Here is a 27,303-nt window from a genome sequence, read left to right on the forward strand (position 1 = left end):
GAGCTTGGAAAGAGTCATCAACACTTGCCACGATTTGTGAGAACACATGCCATGCTATCACTGCTCACAAAGTGTGTTGCACATCAGCTTATCTTGCCACACTCAAAGCTTGTATAGAGTCGAAAGATAGTAGAGATGTTCATGTGATCAACTATTTCTCACCATGAGCCCATCCAAGCGTCACTCGACCCGTGGCGTTTGTGACTAGAACCATCGCGAGCTTCAACGATAACTTACCAACCCAAGAGGCGGAAAAAGAGGACAATGACCAAATGGGTGCGACAAAATAAAGAAAGAATGCTAGTACACTCCATATTTGGACTTGCAATTCTAAAACCTCTCGTGTCAGGTTCATTCGGGGCGAAGAGGGAGCGAGCGTCACGCCACACGTACTGTGCCTTCTCGTTCCTTCGTGTTGTTAAAGCCTAACTGCGGGCTGTCCATTTTCGGCACATTTCCTGCATCATGGCCTTTCAGCCCGAATGTAAGCTCGGCCTTGCCACGATCATCCTCGTCTTTGCCTCCTCCTTCTGCCTCTTCGACCCTGCTCGTGCCAACTTTTTCAAGCTCCGGCATAAGTATGGCTCCATGCGCCGCTACGTTCAGCATGATCATGGCAAGCTGGTGAGCATGACGCCGGAGCATCTCCATCATCTCCAGTTGCTGGACCGGCACCGGCACTCTCGGATTCTTGCTGGCGCGGTGGCGTTTCCTTTGGGAGGCTCTGCTGATCCATTCACAGCGGGGTCCGTTTTCCATCTCTGATATGCTTTACGTTTTCCACAATGTGGCGTAAGTCTAAAGGAAGCCTGTTTAAGCCATTGGTAAGGTAGTGCCAGAGAACTGAGATATGCGTTGATGATATGGAGATGTGGATATGCAAGACGATGATGGAGTATACGGTTACAGAAATCTCTGTTCAAGTACAAACAAATAGAAATGTTCACTAACGATATCAGTGATAGGAGCAATTGCTGGTGTAAGCAAACGAAGAGCCATAGCGAAGAAAGGTTAGGAAGGGAACATTGATGGCGAGAGTTTTGCAGCTGTCATGTTAGGATTGTGTCAAAAAATGGAAAATAACTATAATGCAAGTGGCTTCAGCTGAAGTGCTGCACTAGATACACAGGCATTGTTTTTGTTCTAATGCTCTCTTTTCTAGTTGTCGGCCAGCCGCATCCAATATACATGTATTTTTGTCAACTGACATCAATGCATGCATAAACATTTCGTAACATTTGATATTGCACACATAGACGCATGCACATCAATACATAGATAGATCTTTTGTAACATTTTATAATGCACACACGTGCTGCACAATCAATATGCCATGAAGTGTTTTTTGTGTTAGCTAACGAACTTTGTGCGTTCTAGGTGCATGTCACCTTATTCTGGCACTAATGCAGATTAATGGATTTCTTCCGATTTGTCTTAATAATGATTCAAATCTCCATTCCCTTTATACTTATTATGCATGTTGACTTTGTTTTTGGAAGGCTTTATTTCACCGAAATTCTCATTGGTACGCCACCATCCAAGTACTATGTACAAGTGGACACTGGAAGTGATCTCTTGTGGCTGACTTGCACAAATTGTGTAACTTGTCCTACGTCAAGTGGTCTTGGGGTAACAACTGATCCTTCCCATCTAATGATTTTATGAACGCTTTAACAGGCTATACCATTCAATGCTGGACTGTAGATAATGTCTATATGCTATGTTACTTGAATTTTTGACCATTCAGACCATGAAAAAGAGAGAGCAAAATGAGAAATAATAATGGTGATGCCATTATGAAGCACTTAGCTTTCTGCTTTATTGCTCGGTCTAGTAAGCAATGTTCCGATTCAGACTGAATCTGAACTTGTCTGGCCATCTATGCCAATTAGACAACTTTGATGTTGCCTTACTATGGCATGATGTATTGTTTGTTTCAAGCATGCAGCACATGCATTCATGTGCATACAACAGACCCACCTGTATTGTTTTCTTTTCTTTCTTTGGGGGACATTTCAGTGAATGGTCATACAAATTGCATATGGGTCATTTTCTACTTGACTGTTTTACCTAGCAAGGGATGTTATGGGAACAGATTGTTATGGACACATTTATTTTGCAATTACATTTGTGTTGTTTTCTACTTGACTGTTTTATTTGGTAAGGAATGTTTTGTAGGCAGCTTGTTATGGCTATGTTTATTTGCATGGAAGGATAGTTGGTGGCCGAGATTGACTTACCATCATGTATGCACCTTTTCAAATTGGTAGGTGTTTAGTTAGGTATGCAAGTTGTGAGCAAGAAAAGCTATTGGGGAACACCATAGGTGTATGTCAAGCCTATTAAATAGGCTCGTCCTTTTGTTGGTTACTTCTTTAATTTTGCATGCCTAGTTGATAAATATTTGATCCTGCATGCTTGTTTTGGAAGCCCTACATCAAATAGGCATACCGATTACATATAGCTCTCTTTAGAGTATTATGGCCCTTGAATAGGTGCTCAAGCTCTTGAAGGCAAGAAAAGCAAGCTTCATCTCAAGTACAAGAATTCTAAGTTCTTTGTAACTTCCATCGATAATTTGATGTATATCAATTATGTATGGCTCTCTCTAGAGTATTATAGCACTTGAAATAGGCACTCAAGGCTCAAGCTCTCCAAGGCAAGGGAAGTAAGCTTCATCTCAAGCACAACAATACTAAGCCCTTTATAACTTCCCTCAATGATTTTGATTGTGCATGTGTCATTAGGTATAAGCGGTCTACAATAATTACTTGATGATATAGACTCTTTTGTATCTATCCTTTTCTTTCATTGCTTTGGCCTTTATCTCTAGCCCAAATTGTTCCACTTGCAATCTCTTAAATCTCCCAACCATAGCTTAGCCATCGCCACCTAAGTAGTGGTAGATTTTAAAACTCGTGTAACTTATTTAATGTAAAATAGATTGTGTTGTTGTGAATATGTGTAGGATTGCTCATCAAGGAAGTTAAATCTCCCAACCATAGCTTAGTCATCGCCACCTAAGTAGTGGGAGATTTTTAAACCCGTGCAACTTATTTCATGTAAAATAGATTATGTTGTTGCGAATATGTGTAGGATTGCTCATCAAGGAGTTTTTTTGAATTAAGTGTTCATTAAGGAAGTTTTTTGAATTAAGGTGTGATGAGAAGGATTGTGACATAAAGTTGATTAGATTCTTTTAAAAAGTGTTGTTTTACAAAGTTGGCACAGAGTTGCATTCTATATGACTCTTTATTGGTCATAGATAGATGGCAAAGAGAGAATAGTATTATGATAACTATGGCATATTGTAAACTAGTGTCAATGCTAAGACATTTCACCTATTTTAAAACTAGCTTTGGAGATGTTGCAAATATAAATTCTCAGAGGGTTGTTTCCAAAACTCTATACTTAGCCCAACTACCAATTGATATTTTTAGTACACTATTGCAATCTTGACCCTTTGTGATGGAGGATGATGGTATTATCCAATGTGGTGGAAGAAGTAGCAAGTATCCCAATTATACAGTTTTCATTGTGGAATGCTCAACTTTGAACCATAAGAAGTGTTAGACATTTGGATTGATTTTAAACCTTAATTGTGTTGTCGGAGGGATTCTAGTCAAAAGGTTGTATCCACTGGGAATGAAAGAGAGAAGAAGTAGAGAATAGGAGATAGAAGAGAAAAAAAAGAATAGACAAGAGGTACATAAGATAAAGGTAAAGCTCAACGAATCAAAGTACTATGTATTGATAGAACCTGAGAAGATAAACAAAATCCTTGTCTGGGACTGCTCGGAAGCAATCTTCAAGCATTAGATCTCCTGGAGCTCCTTGGTAGACAAAAAATGTGCATCAAATATAAGCTTCTTCTTTGTTGTTCAGACCGCAAATCTAATAGTTCCATTGGCTCCGAAAGGGGAGTAAAATAGATTATGTCTAATTAGAATTCTCTCGGATCGCCCTTTCTTGTTCTTTCCAATTCGGAGTGATGTTTGGTGCTTGAAAACTGCGATTGTGCACAGCTTGAATTCTAAAGCTTCTCTTTTTGCACGAGATCTTCCAAAACTAGTTGAAAAGCCATTTGCTTTTTACATGTCACCCTATTCTAGAAGTAGAGGATATTTATAAGAAAGAATATCCAAAATATCAAAAATTGGCTAAACTTGTCCAAAATCTCGTATTGTGGAACTATTCGTACTATGGACACTAACACTAATGACTAATATGACATTGACTCTCTAGATTAATAAGAAAGGCTGAGGATGATGCGCTTCAGGTTTTTTCACACACTGTCTGCGTAGCGGCACGACATCGTGTTGATGGTGTTTTAAGTGGTAAGTAATAATAGACAAATATCTTAGCATGGATAGATAGGCCACCTGAGCTTGGAAAAGTGAGACATTTGAAGTTCAGAGATTGATCAGTGGGTGCTTTTGAGATTCATTTGGCATTCTAGCTGATGAAAGTAAAGATGCATAAAAGTGTTTACTAGAAATGAAATGAATTTAGAGAGTGAAGATAAAACTAGGAAAAGTAAAACTAAGAAGATAGCGTCATTTTGCATTCTAGTTGATGAAAATATAGATTTAAGGAAAACCAAAACTAAGAAGAGAGCTTCATTCTATATTCTAGCTGATGAAAATATAGATTTATAAGGGTAGACATGGGAGGAGGAATGGCATTAGAGTTACAACCTGAGGAAAATTGAAATGAAGAAGAGACCATTGTACAAAAGGGCTGCCTAGGTTGCATATTAAATATATAAAACAAAGAAGAGAATCATTGTAATCAATAATGATACATGACACATTGCTCATATTTCTAGGTTTGTGGAAATTGTGATGAAGCTTATCAAAAGTGAAGTATGTCACTTCAACAAACTTAAGAAAAGCAAAAAAGAGTTGTAAATTGTTGCAAATGTTCATTGGTTTTTGAACTTGGGTTGCTCGACGAACAACTTGATGGCGAGAGCCATTTGCTCATCCTCTTCTCTCTTTAGCCTTCCTCCTCCTCTTGTCGCTTCTTCCTTCGTTCTTCCTTCGCCCTTTGGGATTCTTCTTTTACCTTTCGTAGGCGTTCCTCCTCTTCTTCCTGCTTGGAATTTTAAGCAAAATTTTCTTTTGCTCCCCCTGGCTTGATGGGACCGAACCCTCCTCGCCTTGCTCACTCACGGTCCTTTCATTGGACAACTCTTGTTGTTGCTAAGCTCGGGGTTCAACTTCCTTCTTTCTCAAGGCTCGCTCTGCCTTCTCTTTCTATGACTTGCTCGCTTCTTTGTTTCCGACCTTTCTTGCTTTCGGAGATGTTGATGGGCTTTGTGGGATTGGGGAGAGGTGCTACTCTTGGATAGGAGACCTCTCCAGAGTCTCCCGTATTTCCTCTTCCCTTCCCGTCTCTCCCATGGCTTCTTGGATGATGGCGGTTAGCACCCCTCCAAACCCTATCAGGGATGCGTTTAATGCAGGCGTTTTTCGGTCCGATTTGGCTGTGGTGGTTGGTGGCTCCCTTCATGTAGGCCTTTGGTTCAATGAGAATGCCTTGGTTGAGTATTCAATCGTCTTGCGGACATATGCATTCAGATTTACGTCATCTAGGGCCCTTGCTAGAATACTTTCAAGTATCGACATTGGAATTCAAGCCATGAGGGTATTGTATCAGTGACTGGAAAATAGGGCATGCATCATCTTGGCCTGTAATTAGATGGTAGGGTTAGGGATGTGTGCTAGATTGACCTTGTCATTGGTGTGAACCTTTGTCTTGAGCATCTTCAATATGCTATAAACATCCCTCTTTGGTCTCTTCCCCTATGTGTTGGTGAACCCTAAGGCCTTCTCCATTATCTCAACGCTAAGCACAACTTCTATCCTTTTAGGGAAGCCTTCCTTCCTGATAGTTACCATGCCATTGTTCTTCCTTGTGTCGAAGGTTCTCAAGAATTCTGTGCATTTGCCATGGTCGATCTTCTGGCCCACCTTCTCTACGTATGTGCGGAGATTGCGTTGGTCGACTATTTGTCTCACCGTTCCTTCCTTGTTTACCAGCTCTTCCAAATTGCTGACGCTGCGGTCCTTCGGCTGGTTGTAGACTTGTGTTTCAGTGGCCAATCGGTAGCTATTGTGCTCTTCCTTTGAGAACGGAAGTTGGTCTGCCATCTCAAGTTTCTGTTATAGCACAATAGCTTACAATTAGCTTCTTTGAGAGTACTTTTTGCAAAAAAGGAAAAAGTTTAAGATCGAACATTATGGAATGGTGCAACGTTTTAGTAAAGAATGGAAACTTTTTATACTTAAAGCAATCCACACATGCCAAGCACAAATTTCATAAAAGATTTTTTTCAAGTATAAGGTTGGGTTTTGGCTAGTGGCAGCAGAGATATCTCAAAGGGGCGTACTTTTGACATGGCGTCCCACGAATGGCTGAGACTTCCCTCCTCTTTCTGTCGGACCCATCCTCTTTCTATCGACCCCTCCCCCTTGGAAGAGCCTTGGCACTAAGAAAAACCTTCTTTACCTTCTTGTAGCACACTGTGCCTCCGGCTTCATTGTTCACACAAAGGATGCAGAAGGTCGGTCATGTTTTGCAGTGTTGCCGCCTCCGTCTGAACCGAGCCTAAGTTTCCTTTATTCGTCCTTTTTTTGCTTTTGAAATTTGGTTTGAAGTTTTGAAGTTCAAGTCATGTTTTCTTTTCCATCGTATCCTCTCCCCTTCTAGAATGATGAAAATCCTTCCTAGGATTGGAGGATGAAGGGTTAAGGGCATTAAGTGCGTGCTTGCTATGCTTTACTTCGTCATGAGCCAATCATAGAAGTTTGGGTTATACTCCAAGTGGGTGTGACTGTCCATGTTTTGAGACCTAATGCCTATGTATGTAATGTAGGTCAGGACATCGGTTAGGAAGTCTCCAAGGTTTATCTTGTTGGCAATGTGTAGTTCTTCCTCAATTAGGAGTCGATCCAAATAGAGATGGGCAATGACATATTCCTCTAAAAGTCATTTGTGCGTGATGGCCAAGACTCTAAACAAGGTAGAAGTCACATAGGTATGGTCGTACTCAATGGTTTTGGTTGCACGTCTCTACTCGATGTTGGTCATAATTTGGCAGCCCTCTTTTTCCCATTGGAGACATAGAGCATACAATTTTCGCAGAAAGGAAGAGTCAGAGTCAGCTAGCTTTGTTAACTCTTCTAGCTTTTGGCTTGTTGCAAAGACTTTGCTCCTGCGATAGGATGTGATCAACTGTTGTGTGCAAGCTTACTCTCAAGAGATCTCACTGTCAATCAAGGCTTCAGCCATTTTGAGAATCTTGACAAACACAAACTCATATTCCTTCCAAGTGCATAGCAAGGAGTGCACTTCCATTGTTAATGTCTTGTCGAGGAGGCCTAAGTCCAGCCATTCATAGCTCTTGGCTAGTGTGGTGAATGTGGCACCCGGACGAGGTTGTCCCACGTATTCGTGGCTAGGTCCGAGGCCAACGTAAGGATAGATCTCCGCTTATAGGAGGGTCTAAGGCTTGCGAGAGGTTGGGGTTTGGTTGAGTTGGATAGCTCAACTATTGATGCTTGCCTCATGGATTGTTCAATGGGGCGTTTATCGGCCATTTGTGTGATGAATTGGTCTTGCAGCTCAATTGATATGTTACTCTTTGCTTGTGGAGGAGTTGGAATCGTAGAAGTGTCAAATTGAGTCAGTTTGGATACAGTGGGTTGCGGTTTTGGTTGATAAACCTGTTGGAGCTCTATAGATTTGATGCTCATTGAGTCAATTGGTTTCTCTTTTGTGGTTGGCTTACTGTTTTGTGGAGATGGGTTGGAGGGCTTGGATTGAGAGGCATCCGTGTCGCTTGTAGTCTTTGGGCAACCAAATCTAGTGGTTTCCTTTGTAGTAGCCCTGAGTGCGCAATAGATCTTTGGGTATCCATCGTGGCTTGACTGTTCGCTTGTTTTTGTATCACCAGCTTTATCTTTTAGGCCTAGGGCGTGAGATCCTGTGGTTATTGGTTTGTTCTGTGGTTTTTAGTTCGTGTGGTTTGGCTTCTAGGTGGCCACGGTTGTCGTTTGGGCATCCATTTGAGCTGTTGCTTAGTGGTCTTGGGTATGGCTTCCTTGGGTTGTGGCTGTTTTGTTTCAGTAGGTTGGGACAAGTTTCGACCTTCCTCCTTAGGCTTTGCACTTGGTTCCTCTAGTGGTGGCACTGTAGGCTGCGATGGAGCCGCATTGCCCTTGTTGAAAGCCGTCACTATCTGAACATTGCCAATGGCAAGGTGAATGAGCTGCGAGTCATAATTGACATTGCAATGTGCTTGTTTCTTGAATGCACTCCTAGCAATGATTCCTTACTAGCGACCTTGGTGTTAGGCATCATGTAGAAGATCATAGGAAGGCTTTTAGTCTTGATAGAGACTGCTATTTTGCTCTTTCCGACCAGTGAGTAGGATTACCCTCCAAACTGGCCAAGTTTTGTGTTAGTAGGTTGCAATTGGGGTTGACCAATGAGGGTCCAATGATTGTGCGTAAGGATATTACAGTCAGTTTCCTCGTCAATAAGCGCGTCAAAGACATGTCTTCTGGGTAGTCATTGATATGCGTAGGTAGGCAGGTTTTATCTTTCCTTATCCTCTTTCTCAACCTCGGTGATAGTGGCAACTCTTACGTTTACAAGGGGTCCTAGCATTGGAGGCTCATGCAGTGGATGCGTTGGGCGGTAGTACTTCTTGAGGTGACTGCCATTGAAGAAGCCTATAGCCCCTCCTCCTAGGGTCTCAAGCTCTATGTTGCCCCAATTTGACTCCCAATCCTCTGAACTTCATCTTTTGCTTATGGCCCCTTACTGAGTATAGTAGCACTAGGTTGCCGTGCTCAAAATCACGTTGTTTGATATGTTTGTTAAACTAGCTATTGTGTCTTGTCTTTTCGCAGATTAGCGCATGGGAGGTTAGGAGTCGGGTATTAGAAAGACGTTCTAGCTCTGCGAGGCATTCCATCCATGCCTCCTTGCCATCCCATCTCTCTAGCATTGCCATTGTTAAGCTTGAAACGAAAAACTCCACTAGCAAGATTGCTTCGGTTCCATAGGTAAGTTTGAATGGTGTTTGCTCTATGGCCGTCTTGTAGGCCCATAACACTGCCATGAGTTTATTGTCCTAGTCACTACGTGAGGCAGAGACTACCTTAGTTAGGATGTTCACTAGGATCTTGTTTGTGGATTCCGCCTGACCGTTAGCTTGAGGGTAGTATGGTGATGATTTTCTATGGATGAACAAGAATGTGGATAGCAAATGGGTAATTACTTCATTAAGTTTGGATTCATCGAGTATGACCGCTGTTTAACTGGTGTTGCATTTGGAGTCATTGCGATGTTATGGGTCACAACCCTTGGATTGACTCCTTTGAGTTCATCTAAGGACCAAGTGAATATATCTATGAACTCTTGTAGGAGAACGATGAGATCAACCTCCTCTTGCTTAGTCAGGTCGTCATCTATGAGCGCGGGTTGAGGCTTTTCCTCGTTCCCCTGCCAAATTGGCTTCCTTGACCTTAGTAGGCCCTTCTATTGGTTCATTGGCTTAGTCCTTGCCTCCTAGCTCCTAACAAGATTACTACCCTGTCGCCCTATTTGAACTTTGTGAAGTGCTTAGGTAGGTCCTAGGGCTTCCGTTGCTCTTCGACTTTCAATCCCCTTTGTTGTTTTTTCTTGTCCTCCTTTAACCGCTTGCGCCTTAGGTGTACTAGGAGGTCCACTTTGGTGCGTTTGGCCTTAGGTGGTCGGAGTATTTTCGAGTCGCTTTTAGAGCTTACTTTTGACTCCGAGTCAAACTCACAACCTTCGCTAGAAGGAATTTCCCCTAGTGGTTGCAGCTTTGAGGTCGATTCTATTCTAAGGAGTGGTGTGGTACTTGGTCGAACTAATCCACATGGTTTGGATCTAGGATTTCCGTGGCAATATGTGTTAGAAGTGGTGTAGCAATGGAAGCATAAACATGTGCTGAAATAAACTGTTGAATACAAGACAAAAGAAAAGAAAGAGATAACACAATACAGATGAGAACTTAGATGTATGCTTGGAAAATGGAATCCATATACCCAGACATGAGAGAGTACAGATACAATGTGAGTCACTGGCTGTGGAGGCACTAGCACCTGCTCCCTCTCTCCAAGAACTGTCCAGTGATGAATGAATAAGTGGAGGGAGGCAAACAATATATAGGACAAATAAATGCCCAAAATAAGACTTGCTGGCCGATTGGCTGCAAATAATGCCAATCCACAATAAACAATGGCATATAAAATGCCTAAATAATCTCTGATGCCAGCCTACTGAACCACAAGTCTAGACTCAACCATGAGCTGACTAATCTGCTAACACCCTCTCTCAGAGCATGGGTGATCTGATACAATACAATATACAATGATAATGTCGCATCATAGTACACACAACAATGTCCATCATAGTAGAACCATGGATACCCGAGTAGTGGGTGTGCAAGCCACCACCAAGGTGCCTCGGAGAGAACCTGATGTCGATGTTGATCGTACCAACTCCTGAAGATAGAGATGATCATAGCAGCTCTCAATGCCCATTAACAATGCCGCTGAAGTAGCACATGTGACCATCCTATCACCAATGCCGTAGTACATAAATGACCATGGATTCCCCGTCTTTGGCCAGACCGCTAAAGTGTCCCCTCATGTGAGCTCTAGACGAAAGCCACCCGCTCTTTGTCAAGTAACCAGTCCATCATGAACTTGGATGTCAATCCTAGCTCTAGGATTTGGACTTGCCAGACTTCGGGCGATACGTCAAGGATGTCCCTCTCTGGATCCTGTGCATCTGTATAGAAATATAGATGAGGCTCGGCTGCCCCATCTCACCACCCTCTCACACTCCCTCTCTGGCAACACTGGAGAGTCGTGAGGGATGTTAGCATCACCACCACTAGAAAGAAGCTGAGGAAGGGGCCACCAAGCCCTTCCCACGATCCGAAGAAGAGGATCCCTTCCGCGCTTTGGACTTCGCCTGGGCCGGAGGATCGGAATGAGAATTGGAGGCAAATGATGGCTCGTCGGAGGAGTCTGCATCCCACTTCATCTTCTGCTCCTTTTTCTTCTTGGAAGCCGTTAACTCTTTGCAGTCCTTCCTTAAATGACCTTTCTTGCCACAGTGGTAACATTGGGCCTTTGACTTCTTCGTCTTCAAACCCCTCTTTGAAGCTGCAAGAGCCTCACGGGAATCTCCATGTAACGTATCATCAGTAGATGTGCATGGAGCAGCCATTTGTAGAGGATTTAGAAAAGAAGTAGAGAAAAGAAGGTAATTGGAGAGGGAACACAGCCAAACCATGAGCACAGATTGCAAAAAATAAGAGTTCACATACAGTAAAGTCCAAAATCTGATCAAAATAAGATAAAAGCCGCGGTAAGAAGTCTAAAAATCAGTCAAAAACTGTCAAAAACAGCAAAAACGGCCTGATAATGTAAGCTCCCAGCTAGGAGGAGATGCTGAAACATCAAAATACATGCTGAAACAGATGTGCAGGCTGCATGGATGTTGACATCAGCAAAAAACGCAGGCAAAACAGGTCGCCCCGTTGGAGCAGCAACTGCCTGATCAGTAAGAGTGAAAACAGTCCTGAAATCGGCAAGAAAACACAGCAGAAACACAAATCTTGAAATTTGATACCATGTCAGAAGTGGTGCAGCAACGGAAGCATCAAAATGTGCTGAAATAAACAGCTGAACACAAGACAAAAGAAAAGAAAGAGAACACAATATAGATGAGAACTCAGATGTATGCTCTAGAAATGGAATCCATATACCCAGACATAATGTAAGTCACCGGCTGTGGATGCACTAGTATCTGCTTCCTCTCTTCAAGAATTGTCCATTGATGAATGAATAAGTGGAGGAGGGAGCTAGACAATATGCAGGACAAATAAATGCCCAAAATATGACTGGTCGACCAACATTAAATGTTGGCCGACTGGCTGCAAATAATGCCAATCCACAATAAACAATGGCAAATAAAATGCCTAAATAATCTCTGATGCCAACCTACTGAATCACAAGTCCAGACTCAACCATGAGCTGACTAATCTGCTAATAATATGTGCATTGCATATGATGTCGTGTGGGCCTTCTCATCATCTCTTGAAGCTTTGCCAACTCTAACTGCATGTCCACCAAATCCTGGTTTTGGTCGACACTCTTTCCCTTGTCTTGGGTACTCTGGCTAGATCTTTTGTTAATGGTCGTAGCTCTCTTTGAGGATCTAGTGGTAGTGCTGTCTCGAGTTGTTGGTATTGAGCTCCTCTCCTTGAGTAGGTCATCCACTCGTATGGTTTCTTCGAAGACCCTAGCTAGCACGTCCCTTTGCAAGGTTGAGTTGCTCACCAAGGCCTTGTAAAGCTTTTCGCTTCGGATTTCGCTTATAAACGCAGTGGAGACCACTTGTTTGCTAGGTTGTTTTGCCGTTGGGATTTTTTTAAAGAGACTCTGCATGTGGGTGACATAGTCTTGGATATCCTTATTGTCCTTTTGACTGATGTTCATCAACCTAACGATGAGGTTATTAGAGTATCCTGTCTCAGAGAATCTCTTGATGAAGAGACTTTGAGGTTATTGAAGTCATTGCGTTTAGCATCGTCTAGACTACTGTACCACGTCCGTCCTTTGTCTCCTAGGCAAAGTTCAAAAGCTTGTGTGCGTTGAGCAGGGTTCGCGAGGCCGTTAGCTTCGCATACTTGCTCAAATTGCCCCACAAAGCTATATGGATCATTGTCAAGCTAATACTTGTCGAGTTGCTTAGCAACCACAAGTATCTTGGTCTGGCTCTTAGAATTTGGGTTGATTCCTAGACCTGCTAGCAATGTAGTCGCTAGGGCTGTTCTGCTGTGCTCCGAAGTTGTGTTGTTTAAGAGTCGCTTTGTGAGAAGCTCGCTTAACATAAGATCAGTCTCTAAGGCTCTCTCCCTCTCAGCATTTTGGTCTTGTCTTGGTTCTATTGGCGAGAGCTAAGACACGTTGGACCTCGCGCATTTCTATGTCTTGTCTTAGCTTTTGAGCTCGTTGCTCTCGATTGTAGGCACAAAGCCATGCTTTGCAACGCTTTCCTTGCCAACCTTCTCTCCTCTAGATCGGCTATGATGTCCTCGACTGGTCTACCGTGATGCTCCATTTCGCTTTGTAGGTCAACACATTCATTAGTTGCTAGATGTCGATTGGGAATTCTCCCAAGTCAAGCTCGTCATTTTCTGGGTTGGCATTGGTTCTTTACATGTTGCCGACTTCTCGAGCCACTAGGGTGTCAATCAGATTGATCAAGTGAGGTAAAGTTGCGTCACTAATTGTGCTTGTCGTTGTTGCTCCCTAAGCGGCTTAACAATTCAAGTCTCTTAGTATTCGATGATTGGGATCTTTGGCCACTATTCAATGTCTGGGGGTCTCCTGTTACCAGTAGGTTTGTTCAACTTATCTTATCTTGCTTGAATTCCTTGTTATTTAAAACAATTCTCAATGCTATGTGCACTCAGATGCTAGTGGGGTGCTTCTTAATGTGCATTGTGAGAAATCAGGCTTTTAGCTTTTCTAGTGCACTCCCAAGTCTTTATGTGATGAAATGTGTGAATTCAATCACAATCAATACAGATCACACTCCCTTTAATCAATTTCGGCTAGTGCTAACTCTTCCATGCAGGTGGTAGCCGCTCGCAATGGTACACTCTAGGGCCCTGCTATACACTTGAAGCGTGATCTGAAGGGTAGCGGGTTCAAGTTGTCCATCCAGATCTCCATTGGGGTATGGTCAATGACTGCAGTCGCCACTGGACTATTGGATCTCAACTCTTGAGTCAATTGGCTCTATTGCCCCGTTCACTCACTTGGGGATTTGCTGGGGTGTCCTACAGCTAGGGCTTGGCCTCTACAGGGTTTAGTGAGGTCAGAGTTTGTTAGAATTTGATGTTCGGTTTTCTCGTTTGATTTGCAGATTTTTCCGTCTAATTCCTAGAATTGGACGTTCGATTTTGGATTGTTCGAGTCTGTGTGGCCTTTTTGTCTGAATCGGACGGTCAATTGTTTGATTTTTGGGGCTGTCCAATTCTAGGCTAGTTTTGTCCGATTGGACGATTTAATTACGTCCGATTTTTTTGTTTTGCCTTGTTTACAGCCGTAACCCTACTGTTTGTTTCTTTGCTTTTCTTGATTTTTCATTACCTAAATGCATCCAAATCACAAGCAATTGCTTACACTAATTCAATCTACTTACCTAAATCCAAAAAACCAAAAAAACTTACTTGTAAAGGAGACCAAATACCTCTTCAACTCCCTTGCTTCCTACCCATCTTATGCACCGGTTCAGAGCAAACCCTACTTCAATGCTTGATTCGGGGTGTGCGAGCACTCAAAGCTTGAATCCGTTGTCCTGGCAATGGAACCAAAATGTGGGAGCTCCTTGCTCAACCGCCAAGACCCACTGACTGCTTATTGTTTCAAGCGTTTCAAGGCAAGTGCAATGGATACCTTTCACATAGCCGTTCTCACTCTCACACCTATGAGTGTAGTGAGCCTACCTCCATGCTGGATCAAGTTGCCTCTTCCCTCAAGCACTTCGGTAGCTCCACGATCCAAGGTGCAAGCTTAAGCAAGCTGGATCTTCAAGCTCCAAGCTCCAAGCTCCATGCTCCATGCTCCATGCTCCATTGCCGTGTGCAAGATGAGAGGAGGAGAAAAAGAAGAGAGGAGAAGATGGAGAGCTTCTCCACTATGGTCCCTCATCCTCACACACTTCCTCACCCCTCACACTCCCTCTCTCAAGAACAAGCTCAAGCAAGCAAGAACAAGAAGAAGAGAGAGAGAGAGAGCTAGTTTTGGCCACACAAGAATGAGCTTCTTCATTCACTTTTTGCCTTTTATACAAAACCCTAATCCCCTTTGGGCACCCATCCCTTATTTACATGCCCTGCCATTTTAGCCTAGGTCCTCTTTTCCTATTTCTTTCCTATTTGCATTGTGTTTTAACCTGTGTCTGTCTATATTTACAAATTGCGCAGGAGGGAGCTTGGCATTCTCTTCCAAAAATTTACGGTTTGCCTTTGCATTTAAAATGCGTATTTTCTCTTTTGCACTTGCCTTGAACTTTTAAGATTGTCCTTGCGCTTTTGGCTTTTTTTTCCTCCTATTTCTTCAGTTAGCAGGCTGCCTTTTTCCACTTTGTCCTGTTTCTTTTTAATTTTCTTTTTGCTTTCTTTGCACTAGGGTTAACATTGTTGTTGGCAAGTATGGACTTTGCGGAATGCATTTGTTCTTGATTCTTCCTTAGGAGTGTAGAGTTATATTGTCCACTTGAGAAGCCGCCTTCATTGGCACAACTTGACATGATTGAGCTAGCAAATATTCTCCCTCAATAGGATTTGCTTTCTTGGCAAACTGCAGTTTCTTTGGCCCTCTTATTGGTCGTATAGGCCCTTTATACTTTTGGTCATGCTGTACTTTTGAGATGATGTTTTGGTAATTAATATAATCACCCTTTATGCACGCGAGAGAGAGAGAGAGAGAGAGAGAGAGAGAGAGAGAGAGTTAATCTTTTGGCAGGGCAGGTGAATCTTGCTTTATACAATCCACAGCGGTCATCGAGTAGTAGCATTGTGTATTGTCGAGATGTATATTGCTATTCTGTTTCTACTTCTAGACAGGTTTGCCAAACAGAACAGTACTGTACTTATGAGCTGGCTTATGGAGATGGAAGTTCATCACAAGGAATTTTGGTTCGAGATTCCTTTCATCCCAATATAGTTGTTGGAAACAATTCTGTGAAAACCAGCAACACAACGGTTGTCTTTGGGTAAGTGAAGCTGACTCAATATCGTTGTTTTTAATGAACAAATGATGCCAGCTATATTTTATGAACATTTCAAAGTTGTATTGATCATACACATGGTTTTCTGTGATTTTCTTGGTTGTGTGTGCTTTCCTATTTTCCTTTTCTGCTTAGTGGCTGTTCAGGTGTGCCACACATGCGGGGGGGCAATTGCAGCAGCAAGACCAGGCTTTGAATGGGATTTTGGGTTTTGGGCCATCTAGGAATGCTTCGATTGTTTCACAGTTGGCATATCAAAACCAAACTCCAGCAGTATTTGCACATTGCTTAGAAGGAGAGGATGGAGAAGGTGGAATTCTTGTTATTGGTGAAGTTCAAGCTGCAGGACTTGTTTACACTCCCATAATTCCTGATCAGTAAGTGCTTGCTATACTTATGGAAAATAGATTGGAAGTTGTAAATACAGCATACTAAAATTTTCCTGTTACAGGCCGCATTATAATGTCAACTTGCAAAGTATTGCTGTTAATGGTGTAACAATACCAGTTGATTCATCAGTTGCTACACCGGGCCAAAGCAGTGGAACCATAATTGATAGTGGAACAACTCTTGCCTATTTTGCGGAAGCAGTATATGAACAGCTCATGGCAGCGGTGAGTCAAATGTACTTATGTCATCGTTTCAGCTGTAAAAAAATTAGTAATCTGACAACTTGTTTTTGGTTGTACAGATACTTGAAGCTTTACCATCCAGTATGATAAATTATCCTTGGCAGGGAATGACTTGTGTAACCCGCACAGGCAGGTGATCACTTGCCTTTCAATTTCAGGTAGTCCTACCCTATGGTTGTGTTCTGTCTTCTTTGAACGACACAAAGGGATGATTGCAGTTGTATTTTATGTGCTCTCTTGAAAGAGCTCAATATCATGCAATGGCTCTTGAATTGTATTTGTAAGAATTTGGTGTTTTTGTTTTCAAGTTGGTTTAGCTTTTGCAGCATAATTGAAGTTTCAAAGCAATCTCAGAGCCTCATTTAATACTTCACATTTTTTCTGTGGTCATAATGGTAGGAGGTTCCTTTGCATGCTTTTCGTAATACTTGCATGCTGTACATTTGTTCTGTAGTCAATAATCAGTAGTTTCTTATCAGGTGGTCTGGCTTCAAGGTGTCCTCGACTCTATAACCCCCCTTTTTTTTTTCGGGCCTTGCAGTATTGATGACTTTCCTTCGGTTACATTGAGGTTTCAAGGAAAGGGGGCTGAAATGGTCATTCGGCCACAGCAATATCTTATTCAAGCAGATGGGAATGGAGTATGTTCATACACCTTGTGGTTGTCCTGTATCTTAATTGTTTTAAAATCCCGTAGTTATTCTCTAGTTTCATTTTGTTTGATAGAAAGTGGTTTCCAAGTAGTCTGGGTTTGTGTCCCTTCAGAGACAGAGTACGGTGCAGAGTATCTGCTGCCAAACACCCAAAATTATTTGTGCTTTGAGGACTATCCCCTCTGTAGTGTGATATTTCCATGAACAGCGGTTTCAGAATAAAAGGTGTGCGTGGTGAGAGGGGTGCTGTGACCGACGAGCAGTGCCATATGGAGCAGATGCCACTGTCTGCAGCCCAGTTTGTCTGGTGCCCTAGGCAAAACTGTTGGCAGGTTCTGCAGGGGTGTTTCCAGTTTGCAGGGCAGGCCTACTGAAGGCATCGGGCAGGTTCCTTTTCTTCTTCTTTTTTTTTTTTGGTTGGAGGGTGGGTTTCCATCTGAGAGTGTCTGCAGGGCTAAAGCAGCAGGCAGGGGTGAGGAGTGCCATACACAACAGTAGCATGTGATACCAGGACTGGAAGGACCGTCAGTAATAGCAGATTTTGGAGTCCTTCATGGAGCTGTTAAAGACTGCAACATTTTCATTCTGCGAATCTGCTGTTTGTGACCGAGGTCCTGAATGCAGATGTTTGAGTGTGCAGCAGTCTTGTGCTGCTATTTGACGGAAGACAAGTTTAGAGCAGAAAGTTCGCAATTGCAATTTCTCTGTCATTTTTCAGATCCAGCTGCCAATACAAGGAACAAGCTATACACATCTGAGAAAGCTATTGATACTTCTCTGTTGGTTGCCACTCATGATGATTCCCTAATCTGATCATGGTGGAGGCTACTCACAATGACAGAGTGGATGGTTTATCAACTCTCTTGCAAGAATATGCCCATAGCATCATCAAGTAGATTTCTGCAAGTGCACATGATTAGACAATAGTTGAATGCTTTGCTTTCTTAGGATAGTGTGGAAGAGATTTTGATGGATCAACGGGATTAAGTGTCGTTACTCTTGAATGGTCAGCTACTGCCTGCTCAGTGTTGTCTTGTGAAACCATTGGAAGAATCACATGAGATTTTTGAAAGAATGGCCCACTTGGTATAATGGCCCCTAAGATCCAACTTGCACACGAGACACGACTCAAGCCAAACTTCCCACAAAAGGGACTCGGCATCAGATCACCTCCTAGCCAAAGAGCCAAACGGGCTCACCCTTGAGCTTGGGAGCCAGCAGCACTCTGGGTCACGAGATTGAATCCCAAGGGTTGGTGTCCCATACCACCAGTCCACACCATCCCCGTGTATGGATGCATTGGCCAACGGGCCAAGAGTCCAAGAGTGGTGATCACATAATGAATGTGCACAATAGGGCCTTGAGTCCTATAAATAGGACTCGGCTGCCCTTACCTCGAAGTGCCCTTTGTGCATTTGCACTAAGCCACTTCGTAACCATTGTGACCAATGCTAATAGCACCCATCTAGATGTTGAGGGACATAACACTTTCCCCCCTATGAATGGTTGCTGTACTTAGTAGTATCCTCAAGAACAAAGTGAGGAAAATGACTCTTCAATGAATGTACTAACTCCCAAGTAGCTTCTGCCTCTCCGAGTGGTTTCTCCACTTGACTAAATACATAGGATAAATGGGTTGGCGGGGTCATTTAGTCCTTATGTCAAGAACCAATTTGGGTTCGAGTGGAACATAATGAGCATTATCCTCAAGCCGTGGGACTTTCTAAATCAGGACAATTTGCGTACCTTGTCCTAGTCGTTCTTTTAAACGACTTGGATTTTCAAAAGCAAATCCAACTCATAGGATACACTACTTTAATTCTTGGTAATTTGGAAATGACCACAATATCTTGAATATAATTTATAGCACTTGATGATAGTCATTGAATTGGAGTCCTTTGGGATGTTAGGTAAAACCCACATACCTTCTCGGAGCTTCCTAGGAGTACGATGTTGGTTAGCATAAAACGTGGTATAATCATTGGTCATTTTAACACTTTTCCTCACAATCATCAACATCTCCTATATATGGATTGCATTTTCATCCCCTTGAGCTCTGTGCCGATCGGTGGTTTTGGCTCATAACGGTACGTAAGCATAAACAAGCTATAACTTGTAGCCGAATGCTTAGCACTATTATAAGCAAACTCAATCCAAGAAAGGTAATGCTCCCAGTTAGATTGCCTATGGGAGACATATGCATAAAGCATATCCATTCTTATAGTCCAAGCAATTCAAAAGTGTATCACATATTGAGCAGCACTTAAGGATTATCCAAGGCCTTTGTTTTGTGCAATAGATTTTTAAACTCGTGGAGTATGCATCCAAGCTCCTTTTCCCCATACCAAGCTCAAATAATTTTTGAAAAATTTCAATCCGATCATTGGTCTCAAAGTGTTTTTGAAAAACGTATTAAAAATCAATCCAAGTCGTCGGCGTAGGGTGTAGGTCCACCCACCAAGTGTACACTTTTTTGTGTGATATGATTTGTATCTGCCCGATACGTTAAGTCTCATCGAACTGATACAAATCAAAATATGTCATCCATTTGGCTAGCCTGAATTGATGTTGGTCTCATTACATTCTTTCTTCTCTCCTTTAAAGGGATTGGGTTGGAATTGAAGAGACAATGTTCTCATGGCTACGGGCATAAACAAAAAACAGGGAGTACGGAGTCCAGCTAATTGCCGCTACATCTCCTTTACTCGAGTCTCCTTTACTTGAGTTTGGAGACTTGCTACAAGGGAAAAATCTCTGTTAGATTTGAAAGAAGAAGAGGCTTTGAGATGCTGCTTGTGTATGTGCTCGGTTTTGGGAGATGCTAGATGGGCACCCTTCATGTGTTGAGGTTAGTGGGAGTGGATGCATCACAAGGAGATGCCTCGAGAGAAGCCATGATATTGATGAGAGAAAGCAGTGTAGAAAAGAAGTGAAACTTTTGGAAAGAGGGATATAATTTGAAGATGGAGCGGAAGAGAGGAGAGTAGACAATAGGAAAGACGGTTTGCAATATTGAAAAGCAATTTGTATTTAATGGCACTCTTTTTTTTTTTGAGAGTGGGATCAAGGAGGGGGGCAACTTCAGATGGACTATAATATCTTAGTAAAGCCTTGCGAAGAGACAACCGTTTTTTTGTTCCTTCCCCTCCCCTTTTTAAAAAGTCAATCAACAAGACTTTTTCATTAAAAAAAAAAAGAAAGATGTTCATGACATTAAAAAATTCAGCCACTCTAATGTTTTATATGGGTTGCCTTTCACGTTTGCTCATCGAGAAGGGAAATCATTATTCTTCCCAGTTGATGTGGCAAACCCCAAAACAAAAAACCACACTGCAAAATCCCCAACCAAGGCCCCTCTTCCCCCCCCCCGCGACTTACCTCCGCAATCACGTGAAGTCCGCTAGACCAGCCTAAGATGATATCCATTCCGAAACGTCTAGTTTGTGAGATCCAATCGCTCCCCCTTTTGTTGTTCCTCCTGATTGCATTGCTGTTCTTGACCGTGTCTACCTCTCCTGTCTCATTAGCTTGACAGCTTGCTAGAAACAACTATTTTGACCTTAGTCAGTGTAACAAGGCCATCATCCAAGACCTATCGAATGAAATGGTACCGAACATATATGTGTAACGGACATGTCACAACTCTATAGAAACAGAATTTGTATCATTTTTCATTAATTTGTCTATATAATGATTTATTAAATTTATTTTCTTTGCACTAATTAGATATAAAGAAAAGTGCATTAGGAGCTGGCCCCACTGATGAGTGGTCATAGGTTATGGTGAACCCACACGGTGGGTTAGAGAAAAGATAGTTCACACTTCCACCTATATAGCCCGATTGGGCGCCTATGACCAGAACTCACGCATATCAGGGTTAGACTCGCACATAGAAAGGATTGATGCCTTGAAGTGTGGGCTAGATCCGCCAGAACAGATAGTTACAATCAACAAGATGGCATGATTATGAAATGCTTGTACAATGTGCATGTGTGGGCTGAAAGCTTGAAATGCACATTTCTTTGCATAGGAAAGTCACATGAAGATTCTGATACCGTTTTTGTGATGTACACGGAAAAAGCTTTCATATGACACCCATATTGGGAGGCCCCTAAATTTTAGGAGGTCCCTAAATTTTAGGAGCCTCGAATTAGCCTAAAAATGCTAGTCCTAAAAAATAGGGATGTCATTCTAAAAATAGTAAATTTTGTACTTTGACTGTGCTTACTAAATTTGGTTGTTTCTATTCTTGACAGTATTCGGCCCAAAAAGGAAGGCCATAGAGAAGAGATAAGTGTCAAGACACTTGTCACACAAGTTTCCAAGTGTCCCACCACTTGTCACATCTCATGACATGTGGCTGGACACTTGTCTTGTGCTACTCCACTTTCCCCTTTTGTACTATCTCTTCCCTCTCCTATAAATAAGAGCTCGTTTTTCTTCATTCAGCATAATTTTTCTTTGCTGTAAACTCATGTACAGCACCCACAGATAGCCAGAAATTGGCCCCATCCATCCCCATCATCATCCCCCACTTCTCCATTATCAAATTCCTCCATATTCCCTCTTCTATCACTGTTGTTTTATAGGACAGCAAGCCTGCAAATTCATTACAGCACCTCCTTCTTGAGCTCTTTCTTCCATTTTAGCAACAAGAAGCAAGCCCTATCCATGTACTGCTGATCAACGATGGAGAAAGGCTGATTTCCCCTCTTTCTTCTCTCATACTGTAAAGAAATCAGTTCTTATCATTGCATAATAGATAATGCATGTGTGTTTGTACATCTTTGCATGATCTTGTGAGAGTGAGAATTACTTCTCCTCACTCTCAGGTTGATCGTAACTGAGCTCTTTCCCAAGGGACTTGGGTTGAACAGAAATACATTCCTTTGGGGGGGGGGGGGGGGTTTGCCCATCTTCAACCCTCAATCTTGTCTCCATTACTTTTACATTTTCATGGCTGTAATTTTGTGAGTAATTTTCATTTTCAGCTTTAAGTGTTCATTCTCTTTTATATTAAATCTCGAAAACAAGCAAATATCATAATTGTTAAGCATATTACGTTTTTCGGGGCGTTTACAGTGATATAAGAGCTTTGGCTCGGTCCTCACCCCAACACTGGTAGTGTTTACAATTATAAGTTTGTTTGTTTTCAGCCCTTGCATTGAGTGCTTGAGCATATTTTTCTTAGAGTCTCAATGGATCAGTCGAGTGCCATCCTTCAAGCCATTCAAAGTCTTAGAGAGGAGAATCAACAAATTTGTGAGCAACTTCTCAAACTAGAAAAAGTTGAGAATCCCAAAGAATTCAAGGAAAGAAGCCTATCTGGTTCAAGGAGACAAAGCCATACCAATGAAAGGAGCGGATCAAGAAGTCCAACTACTTCTAAGAGGCAGTCCCATTCTACTTTAAGACAAAGAAAGAGATCGCGTCGAAGCTCATCCTCTTCTTCAAAGTCATTTGGCGCCTACTCTGATGGACCCTCTTCTAGTGACGAAGAGTCATACCCTTCTCGTGGAAGACCTCATCATCGTCAAAGGCGTCGACATTCTTCACCCTCGTCTCCATCTTCATCCCCATCAAGCACTTCACGATCTTCAACCTCAAGATCCGGGCATGGACGAAGGCATAAGAAGAAGAAGAAGACTAAGTCACTATCTCAACTTGAAAAGAAGATCAAGCTCAGTATGTATGATGGTTCTCGAAATCCTGATTTTCTTCTGAAGTTTATTCGTCAATTTCAAATTTTGTATGGTCGTGACAAGTATAAAGAAAAAGAAAAGATTAAGTTTGTAACTTTACATTTGACTGACTTAGCCCATACTTGGTGGACGGGGTTGGAATATGATCATGCTGCTCCAAAATCATGGCGGTCCTTTGTTCGCATGATACAAAGCCAATTTCTTCCTGTTCATTTCAAAAGAGACGTAAAAATGGAATGGGATCGGCTTTGGCAAAGGAAAAACGAGTCACTTGGTGATTATACCAAGAGATTTTGGGAGCTACTTTTGAAGGTCCAACATTTCAAGAAGATCAGCAGTTCGGAAAAGCTTAGGAAGTTTCAAGAAGGTTTGCATTTTAAACTTCGTACTGCTCTTAATCATTATCATTGTTCTAGTCTCAGGGAACTCATTGACCATGCTGAGACATGGGAAATGGAGCACAATGGCAACAAATCATTCCAAAAGAATGATAAGAAAGTAGCTGATGATGAGGAGTATTCAGCCCCAAATGAAGGACAAAAACAGCGGCAAAAGCAGCCATCAAATCAAAAGAAGATAAAGCCCTATGCACCTCCTAATGCTCCTCAATTTCGCTCCAATCTGTACCCACAAGCAAAGTAACTTTCCGAAGAAGAAAAGTAGCTTCATGAAAGAAGGGAAGTGCTTTAAATGTGGACAAATAGGCCACATAGCGAAGCAATGTCCAAACAAAGGACAAAGCAAGGTTTCTGACAACAAGCCTAAGTCACCAGTGAAAATCAATGCTATCAGTGATGTAGTTGCAAACACAACTCACACTCCAGAGATGCGCAAATTATCAAAAGCTTGGGGACAGTTGCAAGGTAAGCAAGCACTATTCTTGATAGATCTTGGGGCGAATGAAAATGTCATTTCCTTGCAATTAGCTAAAGAGCTTGGATTAAAGAATGAAGAGATGGATACTCCGGCAGAAGTTCGCCAAGCTTTAAATGCCGATGAAGGTGACACAGTGAAGACTGTGACACCCTACATTGGCAAGCTCAAGTTTCAAATTCAAGGCTATAGAGACGAAGATACCTTCTGTATCGGAGACCTTAATGGTTGCGATGTGATTCTTGGCATGCGCTGGAATCATAGAGTAGATTCAACCATCTTCTCTCAGATTAAGAAGGTAGAACTCACCAACAAAGGCAAGAAGTACGAGATCCAAGCTGGAGTTTCTGGAGACACCATACCTATGGTAAGCCATATGCAAGTCTCTAGAGCAATTAAGGATTGTGTTTAATGTTGTTTGCTTTATGTCACTGATGTAAAAGATAATATGAATGCCGAAAACCAAGAGCGACTTCAGCTCTTGGAAAAGTATAAAGATTGTTTTTCGGAAGATCTTCCTTATCAGCTTCCCCCAGAAAGACCAGAAGACCATCATATTGATATTATTTCGGGCAGTTCTCCTCCTAATATAGCACCATTCCGTGTGAGCCGTCCTCAACAAGAAGAAATCAGAAAGCAAGTCGAAGACCTGCTCAACCGTGGGCTAATTAGGCCAAGTAGCTCACCATTTTGTTCACTGGTTCTTCTTGTTCAAAAGAAAGATGGCACATTCAGGATGTGCATTGATTATCGAGCCCTCAACAAAATCACTGTGAAGAATCGGTTTCCTATTCCCAGAATTGACGATCGTCTAGGAGGCTCAAAGGTTTTCAGCCGCATTGATCTAAAGAGTGGTTATCATCAAATTAGGGTAATACCACAAGATGTACACAAAACTGCTTTCCACACTTCATACGGTCTTTATGAATTCTTGGTGGTTTCTTTCGGATTAACCAATGCACCAGCCACCTTTAATCGAATGATGGAGCGCATCTTTAGAGAGCATCGACAATATGTCGGGACTTTCTTTGATGATATTTTTGTTTTTAGCAAGAATGAAGAGGAGCATCATTAACACTTGGAGATTGTTCTACAATTACTTCAACAAAATCAACTCTTGGTAAATGGTAAAAAGAGTGAATTTTTCATGCATAAAATAAATTACCTTGGGCATGTCATCTCTTCTGAAGGGATTCAGATGGATCCTGAAAAGATCAAGATAATCCAAGAATGGCCTCATCTTCATGATGTACATGAGGTGCGATCGTTTCTTGGCTTATGCTCTCATTACCGCCGCTTCATCAAGCATTTTGCACATATGGCTTCTCCACTTCATGACCTTACAAAGAAGAAGACCTCTTTCCAATGGAAGGAAAAAGAGAAGGCAGCCTTCACAAGGCTGAAAACAGCTCTTACTTTTGGACCTGTTCTTATCATTCCAGATTTGGTAAAACCATTTATGGTGGAAGCAGATGCTTGCGGTGATTGTATTGGTGCAGTGCTAAATCAAGAAGGACATGCCATAGCCTTTGAAAGCCGCCGTCTAAATGATGTGGAGAAAAGGTATGACATTTATGAAAAGGAGCTCTTAGCAGTGGTTCATGCTTTGAAGATATGGAAACATTATCTTTTAGGCAATGAATTCCTTATTAAAATTGATCATCAGAGCTTGAAGTATTTCAAGACTCAAAAGCATTTGCAGGAGAAACATGCAAGATGGGAAAATTTCTTGTCTATGTTTCATTTTTAAATTATGTACACTCCAGGGAAACAAAATGTAGTTGCTGATGCACTTTCTAGAGTGCCTCGCATTGCAACTATTACAGTGGCTCATCATGAAGATTTTCAAACGATGAAGAATACTTATGATGAAGATACTGATTTTGCAACAATTTGGTCAAATTTACAGCAAGGAGGTTCTCATCCAGATTATTCCATCAAAGACGGTTACCTTCTCATGAATAATCGCCTTTGTGTTACTCTTCCTGTTCGACAAAAGGTGCTTAAAGAAAGTCATGAATCCCCTTATGCAGGCCATAGAGGGAGGGTAGCCACTCTAAGTGCAATTGAGCGCTACTTTTATTGGCCAACATTACGAAGAGATACATATAATTTCATTGAGGCTTGTCTAGTATGCCAAAAATCAAAGTATGATAGGCAGAAGACTCCAGGATTGTTGCAACCTCTTCCAGTGCCCAAAGATCCATGGGAATCTATCACAATGGATTTCATCTCAGGTATTCCAAGAACACCTCAAGGTCATGATATGATTTGGGTTATAATTGATCGATTCAACAAGCAATCACATTTTATTCCATGTCATAAAACATTGAAATCCGCACAAGCTGCAAGACTTTTCATTCAACATATCTTCAGATTACATGGTATGCCTTCTGAGATCATTTCAGATAGAGACTCCAAATTCACAAGTAACTTTTGGGGTGCTTTATTTGAGAATTTGGGAACCACTTTAAAGTTCTCCTCAGCTTTTCATCCTCAAACTGACGGCCAAACAGAGGTGATGAATCTTACTCTTTTGGATATGTTGAAAGCTTATGTTAGTGAACATAAGTCACAATGGGAGAAATATCTTCCATTGTTGGAGTTTGCTTACAACAATACAGTGCACTCATCCACAGGGAAAGCTCCAAATGAAATAGTACAGGGTAAAATGATTCCTCCTCCAATTATTCGCACTAAAGATAAGATTTTTGCTGCTGATGAGTTTGCTTCAGATTTAAAAACAACAATGGATCAAGTTCGAGCCACTATCAAAGTTGCCCAAGAGCGACAAAAGAAGCAAGCAGATAAACGAAGAAGACCTTTGGCTTTTGAAAAAGGTCAATATATATGTCTTGCTAAAGTTTGATAAAAGTAGGCTCAAACAAGGTTCCGGTCAAAATTCATCTTTTCCAAAGCTCTCCAGTAGATACTTTGGATCCTTCAAAGCGATTGAGAAAATAAATGAAGTTTCTTATCGACTTGAGCTTCCTGCTCATTGGAAAATACACAATGCTTTTCATGTAAGTTTGCTAAAACCTTACATAGGACCAGAACCAAAGGAACCCATTACTGAAGATCCCCTAGAAGTTGAAGAAACAGAGCAACTCTTGGAACCTGAACAGATTTTGTTTCACAAGGATCGAACCACGAGAAGTGGCCTTGTGATACGAAAATTCTTACTAAAATTCAAGAATCTACCCACAACAGATGCATAGTGGGTAGATGAAAAATTCATGAAGGATTACCCAGACATTCTTCAGCCATATCAAGAAGCTTTTCAGCTGAGGACAGCTGAATAAAAGCTAGAGGGCTGTCACAATTCTATAGAAACAGAATTTGTATCCTTTTTCATTAATTTGTCTATATAATGATTTATTAAATTTATTTCATTTACACTCTAATTGATTAGATATAAAGAAAAGTGCATTAGGAGCTAGCCACTGATGAGTGGTCACAGGTTATGGTGGACCCACGCGGTGGGTTAGAGAAAAGATAGTTTACACTTCCACCTATATGGCTCGATTGGGCGCTTGTGACCAGAACTCACGCATATCAGGGTTAGACTCGCACACAGAAAGGATTGAT

At 41.8% G+C, this 27,303-nt stretch overlaps 1 protein-coding gene across 3 annotated transcripts in view; it reads left to right on the forward strand.

Moving 5' to 3' along the window:
* The first annotated feature begins 297 nt into the window (after positions 1-297).
* Positions 298-27,303, forward strand: part of LOC148014557 (aspartic proteinase 36-like) — a 35,008-nt gene continuing 8,002 nt past the window's right edge. For 2 of the 3 annotated variants that reach the window (XR_015688762.1, XM_087667366.1), the window contains exons 1-7: positions 298-746; positions 1,500-1,629; positions 15,596-15,840; positions 16,002-16,232; positions 16,307-16,469; positions 16,547-16,620; positions 17,029-17,128. Coding sequence is in view for 2 of the 3 variants with exons in the window: in XM_087667366.1 (XP_087523492.1) it covers positions 466-746; positions 1,500-1,629; positions 15,596-15,840; positions 16,002-16,232; positions 16,307-16,469; positions 16,547-16,620; positions 17,029-17,128 (1,224 nt within the window). In the remaining variant the exon portion in view is untranslated. The remainder of the gene's footprint in view (positions 747-1,499; positions 1,630-15,595; positions 15,841-16,001; positions 16,233-16,306; positions 16,470-16,546; positions 16,621-17,028; positions 17,129-27,303) is intronic. The other variant, XM_087667365.1, reaches the window with a different exon arrangement.

This window comes from Lygodium microphyllum, chromosome 25, assembly GCF_053477565.2.
Source record: "Lygodium microphyllum isolate KBCC chromosome 25, Lygodium_microphyllum_v1.1.10, whole genome shotgun sequence".
Taxonomy (NCBI): Eukaryota; Viridiplantae; Streptophyta; class Polypodiopsida; order Schizaeales; family Lygodiaceae; genus Lygodium; species Lygodium microphyllum.